The following is a 23,863-nucleotide window of genomic DNA, read 5'->3' as shown; positions in this document are numbered from 1 at the left end:
TGTATCTTTTATTCTGCTCTGATGTTTATGATTTCTTTCCTTCAACTAACTTAGGTTTTTGTTTGTTCTTTTTCTACTTCCTTCAGGTGTAAGGTTAGATTGTTTATCTTAGATTTTTCTTGTTTCCTGGGGTAAGCTTGTATTGCTATAAACTTCCCTCTTAGAATTGCTTTTACTGAGTCCCATAGATTTTGGATCATTGTGTTTTCGTTTTCATTTGTCTCCGGGTATTTTTATTTCTTTCATTTTTTCAGTGATCCATTGGTTGTTTAATAGCATATTGTTTAGCCTCCATGTGTTTGTGGTTTTGGCAGTTTTATTTTTTCTTGTATTTGATTTCTAGTCTCATAGCATTATGGTCAGAAGTTTGATATTATTTCAATTTTCTTAAGTTTACCGAGGCTTGTTTTTTGGCCTAGCATGTCCTCTGTCCTGGAGAATGTCCCATGTGCACTTGAAAAGAATTTGTATTCTCCTACTTTTGGATGGAATGTTCTATATATATCCATTAACTCCATTTGATCTATTGTATCATTTAAGTCCAATGTTTTCTTATTGATTTTCTATCTGGATGATATTTCCATTAATGTGAGTGGTTTGTTAATGTCCCCTACTATTACTGTGTTACTGTAAGTTTCTTCCTTTATGTTTGTTAATATTTGCTGTATGTATTTTGGTGCTCCTATGTTGGGTGCATATATATTTACAATTGCTATATCTTCTTGTATTGATCCCTTGATCATTATGTAACATCCTTCTTTTTCTCTTGTACAATCTTCGTTTCAACATCTATTTTGTCTGGTATAAGTATTGCTACCCCAGCTTTTCTTTTGGTTTCCATTTGCATGGAGTACCTTTTTTTCATCCCCTCATGTTCAGTCTGTGTGTGTCTTTAGATCTGAAACAAGTCTCTTGTAGGCAGCATATATATAAGTCTTGTTTTTGTATTCATTAAGCCACTCTGTGTCTTTTGATTGTAGCATTTGGTCCATTTACACTTAAAGTCATTATGGATAGGTATGTATCTATTGCCATTTTGTTACTTGCTGGGGGTTGTTTTTGTAGTTCTTTTTTGTTCCATTCTTCTTTTGTTCTCTTCCCTTGTGGTGTGATGGCTATCTTTATTGTTATGTTTGGATTCCTTTCCTTTTTCTGTGTGCGTATCTATTATAGATTTTTGGTTTGTGGTTACCATGAAGTTTATATATATAGCAATTTACATGTATATGTATGTATATATACGTGATTATTTTAAGTTACTGATCTCTTAAGTTCAAAAACATTTTAACAACCCTGCATTTTTACTCTCCTTCCCTCAGAATTACTATTTTTAACATCGTATTTTATGTCTGTTTGTTTTGTGAATCCCTTAACTGCTTATCATGGATATAAATGATTTTGCTACTTTCGTCTTTTAACCTCCTTACTTGCTTTGTCTGTGGTTGACTTTTACTGTATATTTGCCTTCTTCATAATTTTCATGTTTCTAATTGTGGCCTTTTCTTTTTCACTTAGAGAATTCCCTTTAACATTCATTGTGAAGCTGGTTTGGTGGTGCTGAACTCTTTATGTTTTCCTTGTCTGTGAGACTTTTGATCTCTTCATCAAATTTGAATGAGAGTCCTGCCAGGTAGAGTATTCTTTGTTGTAGGTTTTCCCCTTCCATCACTTCAAATATATTGTGCCACTCCCTCTGGCCTGCAGAGTTTCTGCTGAAAAGTCAGCTGATAGCCTTAGGGGAGTTCCCGTGTATGTTATTCATTGCTTTTCCCTTGCTGCTTTTAATATTCTCTCTTTATCTTTAATTTTGCCATTTTAATTACTAGTATGTCTTGGTGTGGTCCTCTTTGGGTTGATCCTGTTTGGGACTCTCCATGCTTCCTGGGCCTGGCTGTCTGTGTCCTTTCCCAGGTTAGGGAAGTTTTCAACTGTTATGTCTTCAAATATGTTCTTTGCCACTTTCTCTCTCCTCTTCTCCTCTGGGACCCCTATAATGAAAATGTTAATACATTTGATGTTATCCCAGAGGTCTCTTAAATTGTCCTCATTTTTTCAATTCTTTTTTCTTTTTTTTCTTCAGCTTTAGTGACTTCCACTAGTCTGTCTTCCAGCTCACTGATCTGTTCCTCTGTATCACCTAGTCTACTGTCGATTCCTTCTAGTGTATTTTTCATTTCAGTTATCATGTTCTTCATCTCTGTTTGGTTCTTCTTTATATTTTCTAAGTCATTGTCAAAAAATTCTAACTTCTCACTCTGTTCATCCATTCTTCTCCCTAGTTCTTTGATTATCTTTACGATCATTACCTTGAACCCTTTCTGGGGTGCATTGCCTATCTCCATGTCAGTGAGTTCTCCTTCTGGGGTTTTATCTTGTTCCTTCATTTGGAACATGTTTCTCTATCACCTCATTTTGCCTAACTTGCTGTTTTTTATTTCTATGTATCTGGTAGGTTGGTTACATTTTCTGATCTTGGAGAAGTAGCCTTTTGTAGAAGACTTCCTATGTATCCCAGCAGTGCACGCTCCTCTGGTCACCAGAGCTGTGTGCTATAGGGGTGTCCCCTATGTGGGCTGTGTAGGTCCTTCTGTTTCAGCAGGCTGACTACTCTCGGCAATCTGGTAGGTGTGACTCGCCCCCAGTTTTGTTGGTTACCAGGCGCTGCCTTGTACAGAGCTGCCAGCTACTGGTTTGTGGGACTGGGTCACAAGACAGCTAGCTGCAGAATCCCAGGGTGCCCAGGGCTATTGCTGGCTCACTGGTGGGTGAAGTCGGAGTCCAGGACATCCTGGGGCTGGTACCCACCTACCAGTGGGTGAAGCCAAGTCTTGGAGCTAGTGCTGGCCCATTGGCAGGGTTTGGCTGCAGGGCCCAGTGGTCCCAGAGCTGATGTCAGACCACTGGTCATTGGGGCATTTCCTGACACAGCTGGCTATGGAGTCCAGGATGTCCCAAAGCTTGTGTTGGCTTGCTGTTGGGCAGTGTAGGCTTCCAGCCAGTCCCAGGGCAGGTGGTGGCCTGCTGGTGGGTGGTCTGGATCCTGCCACAGTGGGCTATGGAACTGCAGTTGTCCCAGGCCTAGCATTCTCATCCAAGGTGCCTGCTATTGCGTGAGACTGCTCCCAAGGCTAAAACAGGCACACTGGTAGGTGGGATCAGGGCCCAGGGGATTCTGAGGCTGGTGCCTGCCCACTACTAGGTGGAACTGGGTCCCAGTATCTCTGACTGCAGAGTCTTGGGGGTCTCAGGTCTAGTGCCTATGCAGTGGTGTGTGGGGACAGGTCCTGTGCCCTCAGTTGGGCAGGGCCATGTCCAGGGGTGGCTGTGGGCTCAGGGGATCTTAAGGCAGCCTGTATGCTGGTGAGTGGAGCTGTGTCCTGGCTCAATTAGTTGCTTGACCCGAGGCATCACAGTACCAGTGCCTACAAGCTTGATGGGCAGAGGTGGGGCTGCGTATTGAGACTAATAAGCTAGAGGGAGGATTCCAAAATGGCATTTGCAGCACCCATGTCCACATAGCAGAACAAGCTCTCAAAAATAGCTGTCGCCAATGTCTGTTTCCCCAGGGTGATCTCCAGTTGTCTCCTGCCTCTCCAGGAGACTCTCCAAGATCAGCAGGTAGGTCTGACCCAGGCTCCTTTCAAATTACTGCTTCTTCCCTGGGTCCCAGAGCATGTGAGATTTTGTGTGTGCCCTTTAAGAGTTGAGTCTCTATTTCCCACAATCCTCTGGGACTCCTGAAAGCAAGCCCCGCTGACCAACAGAGCCAAATGTTTTGGGGGCTCGTCTTCCTGGTACAGGACCCCCAGGCTAGGGAGCTTGATGTGGGGCTCAGACCCCTTGCTTCTTAGGGAGCACCTCTGCAATTTTAATTATTCTCCCATTTGTATGTCACCCACCTGGGGGTTTGGGTCTTGACTATACTGTGACTTCACCCCTCCTACTCATCTTGTTGTGCTTCCTTCTTTATGTCTTTAGTTATATTCTCTTTTCTGGTAGGTTCTGGTTTTTTTCATTGATAGTTGTTCTGTAAATAATTCTAAAATTTTTGTGCCTATGAGAGGAGGTGAGTCCTGGATCCTTCTACTGTGCCATCTTGGGAATGCCCCCCGCCCAGGTATACATTTTTAATGTAACTTTTTTTTTTTTTTTTGACCTAGCCTCATGGCATGCGGGATCTTAGTTCCCTGACCAGGGATCAAACCCACGGCCCCTAGAGTGGAAGCGTGGAGTCTTAACCACTGGACTGTGAGGGAAGTCCCTAATGTGACTTTTTAATCTTAGAACAAATAAACATGCATTGAAGAAAATTTAGAAAATATAGATTTTTTTAAGCAAAGGAAATTAACGCATAATCCTATTACCCAACATTACTCTTCTTCTATTCTTTAATTCTATACATGTATATAGTTTATGTGTATGTGAATGTGTATTAAAAAACAAAGAAATTATACTTATTTTTGCCTTCCATTTTCCTTCCCTCCATTTTTATACTCAGTATACCATAAACATCTGTCCATATCATTACATAGTACTCTGCTATGTCATTTTAATGCCTACATATTATTCTCTAGTAAAAAGTATAATTTGACTGATTTATACAATCCCTTGTTGTCAGACATTAGATTATTCCTAATCTTTCTCAATTGTGAGTAATTGATGAAGACCTTTATAACTAAATCTTGGCATATACACACAATTATTTGAGAGTGTTTTTAATTTTTTTATTTTATTAACTTTATGACCATTTGTTGAGTGTCTGCCATTTGCAAAGCTATATTGATACCAGGGGTAAAATGATAAATAAAACAACTGCTGTCCTCAACTTCTTGCTGGTGGGCATGTGAAACAAGTTGTTCATGGCTTTATCCTTAGCATTTAGAACGTTGTCAGCACATGGTAGCTACTCAATAAATGCCAGGAAGTAACAGGAAAGGAAAGAGGGGGACACTGAATATGGTCTGAATATGAAACTAGTCAAACCTGGTGATTTCAAACTGGCACAGATTAGTTTGTGTTTACAGGGGTAAACTATAATACTTCTAAGCTACATCCTATTTCTACTTTGAATATGGAACAGTAGATATCCTAGTTTTCTTTTCCCCATGGCTGGTTCAATAACCTGTTAGCTTCCTTTTGTTCTCCTAGGCAGCGTGAGCTACTGTTTCCCTACTGTGGAGGAAGTCTAAGACAAATAAGGATGTTTGCATATGTACATAAGTACAGAGTATTATATGTGCCATGACAATTGTGGCCAGACTTGGTTAAGATATTGGTCATTTAGCACATATGTGCTTCTCTGTTTTTACATTTTTTCTCTTTTCCCTCAGTGTCCTGATGTGGCCTAAACAGGGTGGGAAAAGGATTTGTTCATATTGAGCCAGTGTTGTTTTCTTTCCCAACATGTAAGCTCCATGAAATCCAGGACAAGGTATGTCTTGGTAACCCTATGTCTATAGCACTTAGTAGGAGTACCTCTTCTAGATTAGACAACTCTGCTATCTTTTCCTAAACCATCCTCCTTTTCCATGGAACCTAGAAACTTCTAACTGTGCAACTGTCCAGAAAAATCTTACAGGGTCCCTTCAAAGTGAGTACAAAAACCTTAGCCATAGGAGCAGACCAGAAAATATGGCACTGACAACAAAATTATATTGGTAACTGAGGTACATCAGAAAAATATGCATGGGGCCTCCCTGGTGGCGCAGTGGTTAAGAGTCCGCCTGCCGATGCAGGGGATACGGGTTCGTACCCCGGTCTGGGAGGATCCCATATGCCGCGGAGCGACTGGGCCCGTGAGCCATGGCCGCTGGGCCTGCGCATCCGGAGCCTGTGCTCCGCAACGGGAGAGGCCACAACAGTGAGAGGCCCGCATACAGCAAAAAGAAAAAAAAAAAGAAAAATATGCATGATATAAAGCTTTGCACCTAGGATGATTCATTTTATATTTCTGAAGAATGTGGGGCAGGACGGGGGAACAGAATTCCAAATGAATTTAGGAAGCTTCTAACTTTAAAAGTTGGGGAGCTGCTCCCACTGGCTTAGATGATCTTACACATTAACATCTTTTTTTTCCCCAAAAAAATAATTTTTATTGTCACTCTCATTCACTTCACACACATTTAATTCTCCCAAGCCATCTTTCACAAAAAGTAAAATGTTTTTCCAGAGTAACATATATGCATTCTGGCACCCTAAAATTTAAGTACAAAATGACTCATTATATTGTGAGGAGCAGGATGGTGATGATTTTAAAGAATCTGTCCAGTTCATGAATATAAACCAATTAACATATCAAGTTCAATGCTTAAAACTACATCTCTGAGAGGTGTTGTCATGTGCAGTAGCAAAAAGAACAGAGTGAGGGACTCAGTTCTCAGTGGGTGCATCTCTTCATGCTCCAAAAAGTACTAGATGGTCACAGGAGGTATTAAAAGAAAAAAAAAAACTACTATAATAAAACATGTCATGCATTTCTATCGGGCCAGAAGAAGTAGAGTAACAGAGTAAAAACTGGGTAGATTTGGGGGATTTAATCATTCAATAGATATTAACATCCAAACATTACACATTAACTTCTTAAATATACTAAGCAGTAATTATGATTCAGATACACAAAATCTACTTGGGGAAATTTTTTTAAATAAAGTTCAGCATTGATTAAATTTATATCATTCCTAAAACTGGGTTTTAACTATTGAGCTATTTATATTTCTACATAAGTTTTGAAACAGCTTGGTAAGGTAGCTAACAAACTGCTGACTTGGACTTTCTAGCCTTTCAAGGCCTGAAAGGCTGGGAAATTCCCTTAATTAAGAAAAGAATTCCCCCTTCTGGAAAACTGCCATCACAGAAGCCTGCCCCACTCAAATCATGCTGGGCTTGCTTGGTTCTGTCATAAATTGATGTTTTGGATTTAAATTGCCTGCTCCTGCTGCCAATTTGTGAAGCTGCCTCTTCGCAGCGAAGCATGAAACAGAAGGGGAACAGGCGCAGAGATAGCAAATTGGATTCTTATAAAACTGACACATTTAGCAGGAATTATCAAGATAGACTTAACAAAGCCCAGTGCCTTACATCCTCCAATTTGTGAACCAAATATATCCTAGCTTCCTAGTGCTTAATTTATAAAACTAGAAATTTCATATTATCAGAATTTAGATCTGAATTTAAATGGTTCTTGTCCTCTTTATAAACTGCCAGCTTCCCTTCTGGAATAAAGTTTTAATTTTTAAGTCAACATAATAGATTTATTTTCTGATCATTTATCAACAGAGGTCTCTCATTTTCTACTGGTTAACCAAAAACATTTTTTTTAACCGTAACAAACATGTGGGGCCTCCCTGGTGGTGCAAGTGGTTGAGAGTCCGCCTGCCGATGCAGGGGATACGGGTTCGTGCCCCGGTCTGGGAGGATCCCATATGCCGCGGAGCGGCTGGGCCCGTGAGCCGTGGCCGCTGAGCCTGTGCGTCCGGAGCCTGTGCTCCGCAACGGGAGAGGCCACAACAGTGAGAGGCCCGCATACCGCAAAAAAAAATAAAAAATAAAATAAAATAAAATAAAATAAAAAAACAAACATGTGTTTATTGACAAGAGATTCTTCCTATTCTTAATGACAGACTTTTTAGTGGCTACTACGTTTGCCTTTTTTAATCCTTAGGAGCTGCTATTACAGTTGATGTTACTGTTTCTTCCAAGAATTACCTCTAGGTATTACTGTAATTTTCAAAATGTTTTTCTCACATGACCTGACTCCCATAAAGAGTAATATGTCCAGAAAGCCTTTCCTAATTATCCCAAACCAGTTCTGATCATTCTATTCCACTCAACATTTATAACATTTCTTTTTATATGTATTTTCACTTTAATTAATGTATTTTAAGTTCAATCAGTGTTAATTTATTTGCTCATTTTATTCAGTTTTCTAAATTTTGTCACATGTTTTCTGCACTGGTTTGTACATTTAAAGGCAGTGACCATACTTTGTTCTGTTTTATATGACTCCATAGTACCTGAAAACCCAGTGGGACTGAAGGAGGACTAAATGATGACTATATGTAGTGTATAGTTTGATCCTATACGTGAAGTAGACACCCAGAAAATATTTATAGTTCAGGAATTTATCCTTGACCTCTGAAGAAATTAGTATATGATTAGTTTATCCTTAACTATTTTTTTTGTTATCTTGGTATGATCAACTGCCATTATTGTTTTAATCTCCAAATCCTAGAATTTTTTTCTCACTCTCCTGCTGTCATCTTCACTCATCCTAAAATGATACAGCTCACAGTTGGTGTAACAGATGAAACAGGAAACTAATTAGCAGCTGTTGTCCATCTGTGTGTTTATATTAAATATGTTAAAATAAAACTGCATTTGCATTCTGAATGCTCTAAGTCCATAAAATCTAATCTTGGGTAAAGGATCTGTCTTTGTTTTGACTTCTATAGTAGACTATGTGATAAAGCAAAAAGAAATTTATCCCAGAATCAGTATTACAGTAACTTAAGGCAGATACAATTTTTTGCCACTTTTATTGAGATATAATTGACATCCAGCACTATATAAGTTTAAGGTGTACAGTATAATCATTTGACTTATAGTAGTTCTATATTTAGTTTTCTAAGGACCCTCCATACTGTTCTCCATAGGATTGTACCAATTTACATTCCCATGAACAGTGTAGGAGGGTTCCCTTTTCTCCACACCCTCTCCAGCATTTATTGTTTATAGATTTTTTGATAATGGCTTTCTGACCAGTGTGAGGTGATACCTCATTATAGTTTTGATTTGCATTTCTTTAATATTTAGTGATGTTGAGCATCTTTTCTTGTGCCTCTTGGCCATCTGTATGTCTTCTTTGGAGAAATGTCTGTTTAGGTCTTCTGCACTGGGCATATATCCAGAGAAAATCATAATTTGAAAAGATACATGCACCACAATGTTCACTGCAGCACTATTTACAATAGACAAGACATGGAAGCAACCTAAATGTCCATCAACAGAGGAGTGCATAAAGAAGATGTGGTACATATATACAATGGAATATTACTCAGCCATAAAAAAGAACAAAATAATGCCATTTGCAGCAACATGGATGGACCTAGAGATTGTCATACTGAGTGAAATAAGTCAGACAGAGAAAGAAAAATATCATATATGATATCGCTTATATATGGAATCTAAAAAAAATGGTACACATGAACTTATTTACAAAACAAATAGAGTCACAGATACAGAAAACAAACTTATGGTTACAAGGTGGGAAACATGGGGGAGGAATAAATTGGGAGATTGGGATTGACATATACATACTACTACATATAAAGTAGATAACTAATACGGACCTACTGTATAGCACAGGGAACTCTACTCAATACTCTCTAATGACCTATATGGGAAAAGAATCTAAAAAAGAGTGGATATATGTATATGTATAACTGATTCACTTTACTGTATACCTGAAACTAACACACCATTGCAAATCAACTATACTCCAATAAAAATTTTTTTTAATTATCTGACCACATCATGAAATGATTACCACAATAAATTTAGTGAACATCCATCATCTCGTATAGATATAAAAGAAAAGAAAAAACCATTTTTTCCTTGTGATGAGAACTCAGGATTTACTCTCTTAACAACTTTCATGTATAACACACAGCAGTGTTAGTTATATTAATCATGTTGTACATTACATCCCTAGTACTTATTTATCTTGTAACTGGAAGTTGGTACCTTTCTACCACCTTCATCCAATTCCCCCTCCCCTCACCACCTGCCTCTAGTAATCACAAGTCCAATCTCTTTTTCTATGGGTTTGTTTGTTTGTTTGTTAAGTGTAATTGACCTACAACACTATGTATAAGATTAGTTACCATACAAAGATATATTATTATTGACTGTATTCCCACACTGTACATTTTATCCCTTTGGCTCATTTATTTTATAAGTTTGTACCTCTTAATTGCCCTCACCTATTACAGTCATCCCCCCTCTAACAACCACCTGTTTGTTCTCTGTATCTATGACTGTTTCTGTTTTGTTTTTTTGGTTTGTTTGTTTGTTTATAGTTTAAAATATTTAGATAATGCTATTACATATATTAATAAATATCAACCAAGCAGAGAAATAGGTATAAAAAATATAACCAGTTATTGACTTTTTTTTTTAGGGCTTGCTTTAGTAAATCAAGTATTGATCTCTCCCATTTGGGACTTTGCTCTATTCCACTCTCCACTCCTCAGTAAAATGGATTCATTGGTCTTGGCTTCTTCTTAGCAAATCGTAATCCGCATAACAAAATATAAGCTGTTCATCTCAGCCAATTTGGTCTTTTCTTTATGAGAAGAGGCTCACAGAAGTCTTCCATGGAGACCCAAAGAAACCATCTCATAAAAGTACGATTTGAAATCATCCACCTGAAACACGTCTCTCCACGTTATTTTAATAAGCATTATAAACCTCTCCCCACCTTTTCTCCGAGATTTTCTTCTGACCCAGAATTAGGTGCTTTTCATGGACTCTAAGAAACTTTTCAGTCACACCCTAGGTGTTGTTTTGTTTCTTTTTCTTCCTTTTTTTTTTCTGGCTTTTTGCTTTTGCTTTGTTTTTGGTCAATAAAAGTCATTAAAAGGCAGGAATGTGTTTGGAGGCATGGCAAAGCCAGCAGTTAGCTACTCTCTCATTATTGTTCATTAGCAAAAGCAGCGCAGCCTCACCACACCCAGAGGGAAACTTAAGAGTCATCGCAGCCATAAGAAATGCAGTGGCTCACTCAAATATAGTGTTAATCACTAACTACAAACATTTACATGTGTTTAACAAGTTTGATCTGGAAATTAAAAAAATTATCTAAGTCATGAGATATTGAAAATCTTGCAAGAGACAAGATTATTTTTACTAGGAAGTAAGAAACAACTGAAAAGCCCTATCTAGCAAAACCTTAAGATATTACCCATCAGAGGCAAGATATTTGGTTCTCTCCAGTCAAAGCAGACGCCTCAATATCCATGAGAAACAGCCATCAGTGGAGGGAAGGCATACCTCCCCACGGTCCTTTAGGTGGGAAACAAAAGCCCAAAATCTCTTAAATTCTACAATTAGCATTAGTACTGTCTAGATGAGAGAATTTGTCAGATTTACCATTGAGGGTGTGGAAGGACCGCAGCCAACACTTCTACAATCACGAATGTTATGGTTTCCGAGGGAACTTCGTGCTAGTGTCTCTACATGTTCCCGTGAAGAAACAGTTTAGTGCATTTACCAAGGAAGCCTAAGTTAGGAAAATGTTTATGACTCATTTTTTGAAATGCTAAATTAAACTTAAATAGCTAAGTTTACTAGAGTTATAGGGACTATGTTTTAAGTCACAATTTTACTACCCTACTGAAAAATGATGCTAATTATTCTTAAATCCTATTTCCTTTTTTTATCAGCTGCATGTAGTGCAGCCTCATTGGGTTCTAATATGTAGGATCTATACTACTTAGCCAGCTACAGACATATAAAAAATCACAAACCTTCTCAGTTTTCCCAAATAAATGAAATTAACTTTTAAAATCTAACTTTTAATAAGAGTTGAGGTGGGAAAAGGAGAAGAATGGAAACCTCTTTCTCTTCATTTTGGCAAATTTTTCTAAATGTAAGAATTATTTCCTCCTGACAAGTCAGTTGAGTGGCTTAAGTAATGTGCTTTCTAGGCCATCAGGTAACATATGGCAAATAGTTTTTGTTTTGGGGACTTTGCTCTATTCCACTCTCCACTTCTCAGTGAAATGGATGTATTGGTCTTGGCTTATTCTTAGCAAATAGTGATCCACATAACAAAGTATAAGCATCCTACCTAGTAAATTCTCAGAGACAACAATGAGAACTTCCTCTTTAAAACAAGTGTAAAATAGGTCCTGACCTTTTAAATGATTAAAGTTATATTCCAATGAATGTAAACTTAACAGAGACAATGAAATCTCCAAGAGTTAGATTATTACTACACTCTGTTATTAACATGGTCAAAAGGCAATTTTCCATAAGTTCCCACCTCTCCTTCCATCTCCACACCTACAAAAACATTCATAGAAAGAATGATAGGTTGGTTAGTAGTAAAATCTACACGCTAAATGTTAGGTGAAAGTCTTTAAGAAACAAAGGCACGACAGGAGAGTTTGCAGCAAAACAAAACATGGCCATTGGTATCATCCTTTAAGACTACATGATAATAAATACATGAATAATAAATCAACTTTCTAAATCATTTGAATTCAGAATGTATGCATCAGAAAGGCCAGTATAGTTATTGTTCCCTGTAAAAGTACTCACTGCTTTTTATGCATTTAATTAAATTTTAGAAATTAAAAAGTTTTTACACTTAACGTTTCTAGAAATTTAAATTTCATTCCTGATATAAAGTGAGTTTGCTTCTTTCAGTGATAGCCATATAGCCCAGAAAAATTAACCTGGAATTTGCAGCAATATGTTTTCTTAATTTCATAACTAGTCAAGTATTTATGAAATCAAATCAAGTTTTTATCAGATAGAACACTATACTTGTATATGTGCATGAAATATACAGTACATGTTGTTAAATCCTTATTTCATTTATGAAATGTCTTCACTTTTTTCCTGAGTTAAATGCTTTCCTGCCAAGCCTGTTTGTATCAAAATCTACAAAGGTAATTCGTTTCATGCGCTCCTCAGCTTCACCTATAGAAAGAATTGGGACTCGTCATGATGCCAAACAAGAGGTGTTCAATTAAATATCAAACATGAGACAATGCAGTATGAACAAGAGATGTAAAGTTTCTTCTCATGAAGAAACATGAAGACAGAAATGCAGACATTGACCTTGGGGGCTGTGACTTGTCTCTCCTCTAACTAGCAGTACCGTCATTCCTAGAGTTCAGTGTGATTAGTAGAAGCTTCACACAGACCTGATTTTTCACTGCACAGCTTGTCGGCGAGGTAGTGTGCCTCCTGGGCCGTAAGTGAGAATATTTCATCTTCGTACTCTTCCATTATAGTTTCACACGCGAATTTCAAATGTCTGTAAGCATCAGAATAAAAATAGAATTTTTAAAATTCTTTGTATATTTTGTCTCTTTTCCCTGGAGCAAATCTCTTGAAAGTCTTCTCCTTAGTCACGGGGTCTTCTTCGAGCTTGTAGTCATTCATTCGCTCACACACTTTATCCAAGAGGTCTGTGAAGAATGCCTCCGACTGAGCTAAGGAAATCGAATCACCCCTCTCGCAGGTGCAGCTGCGCTGTCTTTGGAACAGCTGGTGCCAGTCTCCGCGCGCCCCTCTCCCTCCAGAATCCAGTGAGGATTCAGAGGACCCTTTGGCCACCACCTCCGCCCCGCGCCTCTGTTTCTGTTTTGATATGTATGTTCATTTGTCTTGTTTTTTAGATTCCACCTGTAAGTGAATCATAGAGTATTTGTCTTTCTCTGTCTGACTTATTTCACTTAGCATAATACCCTCTAGGTCTATCCATGTTGTCACAAATGGCAAGATTCCATTCATTTTTATGGCTGAGTAGTATTCCATATACAGTATATACACACACCATCTCTTCTTTATCCATCCATCTATCAATGGACACTTAATTGCTTACGTATCTTCACTATTGTGAATAATGCTACAGTGAACATAGCGGCGCATATATCTTTTCAAATTAGTGGTTTTGTTTTCTTTGGAAAACTACCCAGAAGTAGAATTGCTGGATCATATGGTAGTTCTTTTTTTAATTTTTTAAGAACCTCCATAGTGGCCACACCAATTTACATCCCACCAACACTGCACAAGGGTCCCCTTTTCTCCGTATCCTTGCCAACACTTGTTATTTGTTGCCTTTTTTATAATAGCCATTCTGACAGGTATGAGTTGATATCTCGTTATGGTTTTGGTTTGCAATTCTGTGATTAGTTATGCTGAGCATCTTGTCATGTGCCTGCTGGCCATCTAAATATCTTATTTGGGAAAATATCTATTCAGGTCTCTGCCCATCTTTTTTTTCAATTAATTTTTATTGGACTATAGTTGCTTTATAATATTGTGTTCATTTCTACTGTACAGCAAAATGAATCAGTTATACATATACATATATCCCCTCTCTTTTTGGATTTCCTTCCCATTTAGGTCACCACAATGCATTGAGTTCCCTGTGCTATACAGTATATTGTCGTTAAGTTACCTATTTTATACATGGTGTCAATACTGTATATATGTGAATCCCAGTCTCCCAATTCTGCCCATTTTTAAATCAGGTTGGGTTTTTTTTGATATTGAGTTGTATGAGCTATTTATATATGCTGTATATTAACCCCTTATTGGTCATATCGTTTGCAAATATTTTCTCCCATTCAGTAGTCTGCCTTTTCATTCTGTTGATAGTTTCCTTCTCTGTGCAAAAGCTTTTTAATTAACAAATGTAGTCCCATTTGTTAATTTTTGCTTTTGTTTCCTTTACCTGGGGAAACGTATCCAAAAAATATATTGCTACAACCAGTGTAAAACAGCATATCGCCCATGTTTTCTTCTAGGAGTTTTATGGTTTCTGGTCTTACACTTAGGTCTTTAATCCATCTTTAGTTTATTTTTGTATATGGTGTAAGAAATTAGGCAAGTTTGAGTCTTCTGCAAGTAACTGTCGAGTTTTCCCAACAACATTCATTGAAGAGACTGTCTTTTCTCCATTGTATATTCTTGCCTCCTTCGTCTTAGATTAATTGACCATAAGTCTGGGTTTATTTCTGGGCTCTCTATCCTGTTTCATTGATTTATGGGTCTGTTTTTGTGACAGTGCCATACTGTTTTGATTGTTGTAGCTTTGTAGTGTAATTTGAAATCAGGGAGCTTGATACCTCCAACTTTGTTCTTCTTCTCAAGATTATTTTGGCTATTCACAGTCTTTTGTGTTTCCATACAAATTTTTTAATTATTCCAGTTCTGTGAAAAAATGCCATTGCTATTTTGATAGGGATTACATGAAATCTGTAGATTGCCTTGGGTAGTATGGTAATTTTAACAATATTAATTCTTCCAATTCATGGACACAGTCAGTGTATCTTTCTACTTGTGTCATCTTTAATTTCTTTCATCGGTGTTTTATAGTTTTCCAAGTACAGGTCTTTTACCTCCTTAGGTAGTTTTATTCCTAGGTATTTTTTTCTTTTTGACACAATTGTAAATGAGATTATTTTCCTGATTTCTCTTTCTGATAGTTTGTTGTTAGTGTATAGAAACACAACAGATTTATGTATATTAATTTTGTATCCTGCAACTTTACTGAATTCATTTATTCTAACAGTTTTTTTGCTGGTGTCTTTAGGATTTCTATATATAGTATCATGTCATCTGCAAACAGTGACAGTTTTACTTTTTCCTTTCCAATTTGGATCCCTTTTATTTCTTTCTCTTGTCTGAGTGCTGTGGCTAGGACTTTCAATGCTATGTTGAATAAAAGTGGGTATCCTTGTCCTGTTCCTGATTTTAGAGGAAATGCTTTCAGCTTTTCACCGTTGAGTATGATGTTGGCTGTAGGTTTGTCATATATGGTCTTTATTATGTTGAGGTATGTAGCCTCTTTAACCACTTTGTTGAGAGTTTTTATTATACATGGATGTTGAATTTTGTCAAAAGCTTTTTCTACATCTATTGAGATGATCATATGATTTTTATTCCTCAGTTTGTTAATGTGGTGTATCACATTAATTGATTTGTGGATATTGGACCATCATTGCCTCCCTGGAATAAATCCTACTTGATCATGATATATGACCCTTTTAACATATTGTTGAATTCTGTTTGCTAATATTTCATTGAGGATTTCTGCATCTGTGTTCATCAGTGATTTTGGCCTATAGTTTTCTTTTTTGTGTGATATCTTTGTTTTGATATCAGATGATGCTGACTTCATATATGAGTTCAGAAGCATTCCTTCCATCTCGTTTTTGTGGAATAATGTGAGAAGTATAGGCATTAATGGTTCTTTAAAAGTTTGATAAAATTCACCTGTGAAGCCATCTGTTAATGGACTTTTGTTTGGTGGGAGTTTTTTTAATTACTGAGTCAATTTCATTACTGGTAATTGGTCTGTTCATATTTTCTAATTCTTCCTGAGTCAGTCTTAGGAGATTGTACGTTTGTAGGAATTTATCCATTTCTCCAAGGTTGTCCATTTTATTGGCATATAATTGTTTGTAATAATCATTTATGAACTATTGTATTTCTATGGTGTCAGTTGTAACTTCTTTTTCATTTATGATTTTATTTATTTGTGTCCTCTCTCTTTTTTTCCTGATGAGTCTGGCTAAAGGTTTACCAATTTTGTTTATCTTTTCAAGGAACCAGCTGTTAGTTTCATTGATCTTTTCTATTGCTTTTTTAGTCTCTATTTCATTTATTTCTCCTCTGATCTTTATATTTATTTCCTTCTATTAACATTGGGTTTTGTTTGTTCTTTTTCTAGTTTCCCTTTAGGTGTAGTTTAGGTTGTTTGTTTTAGATTTTTCTTGTTTCCTGAGATAGGCTTATATCACTATAAACTACCCTCTTCGAAATGCTTTTACTCTGTCCCATAGTTTTTGGTTGTTGTGCTTCCATTTTCATTTGTGTTTAGGTACTTTTTTACTTCCTCTTTGGTTTCTTAAGTGATTCATTGGTTGTTTAGTAGCATATTATTTAGCCTCCACGTTTGGGGTTTTTTTTGCAGTTTTTTTCCTTAGGGTTAATTTCTAATCTCATAGTGTTGTGGTCAGAAAAGATGTTTGATATGATTTCAGTGTTCTTAAATTTAATGAGCCTTGTTTTGTGACCTAGTATGTGTTCTATCCTGGAGAATGTTCCACATGCACTTGAAAAGTATGTGTATTCTGCTGCTTTGGATGAAATGGTCTATATGTATCAACTAAGTTCATCAGGTCTAATGTGTCATTTAAGGCCAATGTTTCCTTATTAATTTTCTGTCTGGGTGATCTGTCCGTTGAAGTGAGTGGGGTGTTGAAGTCCCCTACTGTTGTTGTGTTACTATCAATTTCTTTCTTATGTTTGTTAATATTTGTTTTATGTATTTAGGTTCTCCTATGTTGGGTGCATATATATTTTACATTGTTATATCTTCTTGTTGGATTGATCTCTTTATCATTATGTAATGTCCTTCTTTGTCTCTTTTAACATTCTCCATTTTAAAGTCCATTTTGTCTTGCATTAGTATTGCTACTCCAACTTTCTTTTCTTTTCTATTTGCAAGGAGTACCTTTTTCCATCCCCTCTCTTTTGGTCTATGTGTGTTTTTAGATCTGAAGTCAGTCTCTTGCAGGCAGCATATATATGGGTTTTGTTTTTTTTAATTTATTCAGCCACTCTATCTTTTGATTGGGGCATTTAATCCATTTACATTTAAAGTTATTATTGATAGGTGTGTACTGATTGCCATTTTGTTACTTGTTTTTGTAGGTCTTTTTTGTTCCTCTCTTCCTCTTTTGCTCTCTTCCCTTGTGATTTGATAACTATCTTTATTGTTACGTTTGGATTCCTTTCTCTTTTTGTATATGTATCTTTTATAGATTTTTGGTTTGTGCTTACCATGAGGTTTACATACACATATACATGATTATTTTAAGTTGATGCTTTCTTAAGTTCAAATGCATTCTAACAACCCTGCATTTTTACTTTCCCCTACATGTTTAATATTTTTGACATCATATTTTATATATTTTTGTTTGTATGCCCTTAACTACTTACTGTGAATATAGATGATTTTACTACTTTTTTCATTTAAGCTTCCTACTAGCTTTATGAGTGGTTGGTTTACTGTATATTCGCCTTTACCAATGAGATTTTCTGCTAGTCTTCAGGTCATTCTCATCGATAGTTTCTCTGTAAATAGTTGTGATTTTGGTGTGCCCGTGGGAGGAGGTGAGCTCAGCATCTTCCCACTCTGCCATCTTGGCCCTATTCCAGATAGAAATTTTAAAAAGCAGTCTGAACTGAAAGTGGACCCCCAATACCCACTGAAATCTGAGAAGATATAATAGTCAAAAGATATCATACCCTCTAGACATATTCCTTCTTCACAGAAATTGATTAGTATGTAAAGTCTTGAGAAAGCCACATTCATTTTCTGATAGATTTATTCTGAGATATACTTCTTTCTCTTTTATCTACCTTTCTATTAACTTTAAGCTTTTTTGACATCTAATTAAGTTGCAACTCTAGGAAGAGTTGTTATTATTATTGATGACCATCTTCCAAGATGAAGGTGAATGTCATAGCTTGGGGGAGGAAAAATGCTTCTATTTTTTTCACTCAAGTCAAATAGTCAAATGTTCCTGATATCCAAAAAGTGAGAGGGAGACAAGTGTGATCTACAAGCTGAGTATTATATTGCAATGCCTGCATCAGTTTCTCCATCTCTGGTTCAGTCTACACATGAAGAGAAAATAGTCATTGTGTTAATTATATAAATTTTGGTATTTCCATAGTATACAATATCTTAGAATTGAAAGGAATTTCTGATGTTAGCTTCTCCAATATTTTACTCAGTGGAGGTGTTAGAGAAAATTTCTAACAGCTGGCCATCAGCTTTTTGTTTGATGCTTTTAGTGAGAAAGATATTATTTGCCTCATGAGGAGAACATTTATTGTTGGATGCCTGTTATGGCAAGGATGTTTTTCTGTTTACACTGAGCCAAAGTCTTTATCCCTGTTTCTCTTATCCATTAGTTCTAATTCTGCCTGGAGCAACACCAAATAACTTGACTCCCTCTTCTACATGACAGCCTCTCAAAGAAAGTACTATTTATGATTACGTAAATGTTAGTAGTATCTTCTCATCCACCCACAGATATTATTTGCCCATAATATCATTATAGTTGTAAATATTGTACATTATTTATTCCCAAAGCTACTGTGGAGAGATTAATTTGAGGCCAGTGTTCATTCATTCATTGAGTGCCTACAATGTGCAGGGATTTGGTAGGTCAGTCAAGAAGCTTAGATAAAATGAGAACATGACTTGTGAGACAGTCATATATTATTGTATCAGTTTTATAAATTTGCCTTTTACCACAATTAGTTTCCTCTCTTTATCCTTTTTAGTTCTTTTGACTTTAAATTCCACTTTGACATTAAAATGCCATTCCTGCTTTTTTGAATATTTACATTAGCCTGGTGTCTTTTGGGCATACCTTTTATTTTTATTCTTTCATCTCTTTTAAGTGTATCCCTTATAAATAACATCCAAATGGGAATTGAGCTTTAAAAAACTCAATCTTGCATTTGCCTTAGGTTACTGTAACCCTTATCCTAGCTTGATGTTCATTTTGCTTTACCATGAAGTTTGCTATATATTATTCTCTTGATATTTTTTCCTTCCATCTTACTTTATTTTTACTATTAATAGAACTTTGTTATTTCTTCTTTGTCCTTTTCCCTATTGTTGGTTTGATCCAGGCGCTATTTGTTCCCTTTCATTATTTTGGAAGGTGTGCTGTACTCTACCATCCCCCTCATGCTTTCCTTCTAATTTCTGATACTAATAATCAAATATTCATTTCTCCACTATTATACTTTTAAAAGGTGCTCACTATATCCCTCCTACAAGGCCTTCCCTTTTCCTCCATGCACATCCTACACCAATGAGACTTTGAGAACACTTTTACTTCTCCCATCTCCTCTCACTCACTCAACTTTTAGGCATTGCTGAGATAATGCTTTTAAATCTAGACTATTACTAAGTTTTCTCTTGCAGTATGTCTCTACAACTTCTGGGAAATCCATGTTTAGTACATATATTATAATCCCCCAGTTTATTTGATTGTTATTCATTTTGATTTAGTTATATAGTTTATAAATGTGTGTGTATTTTACTAGTGTTTTCTCTACTCTTCATCTTCCGCTATCTTGAAATCTCTGATCTGGTTAATTTTTTTCATTTAGAGCCATTTTTCCAGAACATTACTTGTTGATTTATTATCTAAATTTTTACATTTTCACAAATATTATTCTTCTGTCCGGACAGGTGAGTGGTGTCTGACTGGATATAGGATTTGGGGGTTGCAAGCCTTTTTTCTCAGAGTACGTTGATGTTAATCTACTGTTTTATAGTTTTTAGTATTGTAGGTAAGAAGTCCAAAAACAGTATTATTTTTTTCTTTGTCAGTAAATTTAATCTTTCTGTCTGACAGCTTGTAAGATATTCTCTTTATCCTTGAAATTATAAAATTTAACCAGGACATTTTTAGGTTTATAATTTTTTGTCAGTCTTACCTGGAACTTACCTGGAATCTTTTCAATCTTCAAGCCCAAGTCATTCCAAATAAATGAAATTTTCCTCTATTTCCCCCCTCTATCAGTTCCTTTTTTCCCGTATGGGATTCCTATTAATCATATGTCAGTGTCTTGCTGTGTCCTCCAAATTTCTTATCATCTCCTGCATGACTTATGTCATTTTATATTTTTGTACATCTCTTTGAGACATTTCTACCACTTGGTTTTCCACGCCACTAATTGAGTTTCAACAGGGATTATATTCACCTTCATCTACTAAATTTTAAATTTTGAAAATTATATTTTTTGTTCCAGAACATCCTTTTAAGGTTGTAAATGAATCCCCATTAGTGCTTTAATTGTGTGTTGTTTTTGTTGTTAAAATTATCTATTTCTCCCCAACATGTTGATTTCACTAAGAGCCATCCTAACTATCGTTCTTATTCTTCCACCCTCCAGTTGCTGGCAGCTTAAATTGCTGGTATTTTCCTTTACCTACTGAGAGTTGTATTCACCCTTAGCCCTCAAGAAGCTGCTAGGGTGCCGTAGACCCGATGGGAATGTAGCTGTAGTGGAAAAGAGGATCAAAGTGGTAAAAGGCATGGAAGTCACAACTCCTGAATTGGCAAAGCAGCAATAACAAGCTGACAGTCTTCTATTGAAGCCTCTGTGCTTCCTGGACATTTAGTTATGAAGGTTTGGGCTTTCCCAGCTGTTAGGGATAGGGTGGTCTTAGTATTTTTTACGTAGACTTCTGAGTCAACTTAAAAATAATACCTTTGTGCTTAAACTGCATCCCAATCAGCTTCTAGTGCTTTAAATCAGTGAATGTTAGACATAGAAAGGACCTAGTCCAAATGTTCTCATTTTACAAATAAGGAGAATGAGACCCCAAGAAATGATGTTCATTTTTCAAAGTCATCTCAGCAGTAGAGACAAAACTGGATTCTAGGCCCTGACACACTCAGGCTTCAGTTGACAGTTCTGTTTTCTGTCACCGAGTACTTAAATTTCTAGCATTTAGCACTAAATCAATGCTCTTATAGAATGTTTTCATATAATATTGGTACTTTCAGAGAACCATGGGTAGATACTTATTTCAAGTGAAAATGGATAGAAAGTGTTAGTAAATCAAGATTAATGCTAGTATTAGATTTATCTTTAAAGAAATGGTTAATCACCTTTCAAATCTAATTAAAACTGCAGTTTTTAATGAAGAAAGAATTAAATGATATCACAATATCCCTTTAAGGTCTGCTGCTCTTTGAGAAAAGGGAAGCTACTGGTATATACCTAGAAAACTTACTAATCTGCTTAATTGAACATCCCTTCCAGTGGCAATGGTGAGAAGATATTTCAAATGTAAAAAATACAAGTTATTGGTTTTTGATCATCACTATTTGGCATACACAAATAATATTTATATACTTAGATAAAAATGATAAATAGTTTTTTCTGACGATGCATATAACAAAGTGTCTTTCACAGTGTGAATACTACTGTAGTTTAAAAGAATAGTAGAGTGAACATAGGTGACCTTGAACCTGTCACTACCTCTCTGAATTTCATTGACCTCTCTTGCCCTGCCTACATCATAGAGTTGTAAAATTAACACATAAGTGTGACAGTGTATTGTTCTTTTAAAACAAGAGAATTATTGTCATTAATTTTATTTCTTAAATATCAACTGATCTTATATATAGGAAGTAGTGTCATATATAAGACATATAAGGTCATATTATGTTTTCATTTTACTCTCTTATCGTTGTGAAAATTAATATGCTATGCTCTCTAACAAAACTGAGAAAATCATGAATTATTTTTATCCTACTATAATATCCATGATTATAATCCTTGCTACCTATTTTTTATCATTATTCAGAGTAATCTCTTAGTCTTAGAAAGCAAACTCAGTTTTTAGTTCTTAAAAATAAAAAGGTTGGGGGGACGGAATATGAAATAAATATGGGAAAATATTAGCATTGGTCAAATCTGAGAGATGGATACATGGGTGTTATACTGTTGTCTTATGTGAAAAATATTTCCTCAATTTAAATATGAATCACAAAAAAGAGAGCAAATTTATGACTTGTGAGCAAGCCCTAAGTCATGTTTAATCAAAATCTTATTTAGTTTTCATCTGAATATAGGATTCAGAACTATGTTTGTTTCATTCTGCAGAACTAACATGTTCACAGATGCACTTTTCTTGTCATCCCAGACAGATCTTCTTCTGCTGCCTTAGCATCCTCTGTTTTATGCTTTTGCATAATGGTCCATTCTCATGAGAGTTTTCCTTGTATGACATATCATATGCCTGAAAAAACTAGACACTCACTCTGCTTAGGCACTCGACAAGGAAACAGAGGTTCTAGTCCTAGCTCTGCCACTTACTGCTCCGCCTAGCCTTTAATATGCTACTTTGCCTCTCTTAATATCACTTTCCTTTTCTGTAAAATAGGCATAATCATACTGTTCAATCTACCTCAGAGATTTATTGTGAAATAATAAATGGAGTTATATCATGCAGTATAAGTGCAGTTACAAATCCTCTGACAGTTGCCATACATTGGTCCCTGTCCCTGTAAGCTATGATCTCTTACTAGATCCCACACACCAGAATTATGCAACTGAAAGTAGAGCTAAAGAGATGGGCAGAGGGAGATAGAGAAGGGCAAGCCCCAAAGAGTGCTCCCAGCTCTGCTACTGAACACAATGACCCCCAAAGGCCTTTCCAATTTTAAGATTTAGTGATTTTTGTGAATCCATCAGCCACAGAGAAGAAAGCAGCATTGAGTGTATTCTATGAAACATAATAAATTACAGTAAGGACTTGCTTGGTATAAAATTCCTTTTAGTTTATTTCTGCAAGTTAGAAAATATCATGTGGAGAGTTGATGACTCTGCAGTTTTACAAAATAGGAAAAAAGTCTTTCCCAGATAATATGAAAACAAGGAATAAGGGGGGAAAAATCATTGAAAAGTATGTTTATTTGCAGCCATCAGCTAGCCTGTCCCAGGAACTTTACCCACCTACAAAGATGTTGATGTGTATGTCACTGCTGCTTTGTTTCCAATGACTTTGCCATAATCCTGTAGAGTTGACAAGCTATAAATTAAATATTGTAAGATTGGTAGAATTAGCTAATGTCTCTTATACTAACACAAAATTATATGTTGTGTTGATAATAGTCATTATCCCTTCACCTGAATCACATTCCACATCACCCTGTGTTTGTGATGTTTTTCCCGTTTACTCCATAGGCCAACCATTTGGCTCAGCTTAATGATACAGCAAGGCAAGGGGACCAGAGTGCTGGGCATGCAGTGATCAGGAATCCATCACATACATATCTTATAGTATTTCAGTACAAAAGAATAATTTGTTATCTTTTTCCCTAAAGCTAAATGAAAAAGATTGATGAAAAATCTGTTCAAAATACATAGTTCAAAAATACACCCATTTTTAAATATAATTCTTTCAAGATGTTGCCCAACCAAATTAGCTTCAAAATTCATGTCAGGGATTTTTTTTAAGTTTTGGGGGTTCTCTTAATGTTTTACACATAGATCCTACCTTCATTGAATACCT

General features: G+C 36.2%; 2 protein-coding genes across 4 annotated transcripts in view; one reads left to right on the top strand and one right to left on the bottom strand.

The window, feature by feature from the left end:
- GPHN (gephyrin) overlaps nucleotides 1–23,863 on the top strand; it is a 609,285-nt gene that overhangs the window by 553,389 nt on the left and 32,033 nt on the right. The gene's annotated exons all lie outside the window — the stretch shown is intronic.
- LOC132489185 (protein canopy homolog 1-like) lies at nucleotides 12,895–13,173 on the bottom strand. Its single transcript, XM_060098120.1, is given in 1 exon segment — nucleotides 12,895–13,173. A coding segment is annotated over 1 exon segment (279 nt).

This window comes from Mesoplodon densirostris, chromosome 4 (genome assembly GCF_025265405.1).
Source record: "Mesoplodon densirostris isolate mMesDen1 chromosome 4, mMesDen1 primary haplotype, whole genome shotgun sequence".
Taxonomy (NCBI): Eukaryota; Metazoa; Chordata; class Mammalia; order Artiodactyla; family Ziphiidae; genus Mesoplodon; species Mesoplodon densirostris.
The sequence above is the reverse complement of the archived record's forward strand: the minus strand, read 5'-3'. Positions and strand labels throughout refer to the sequence as shown.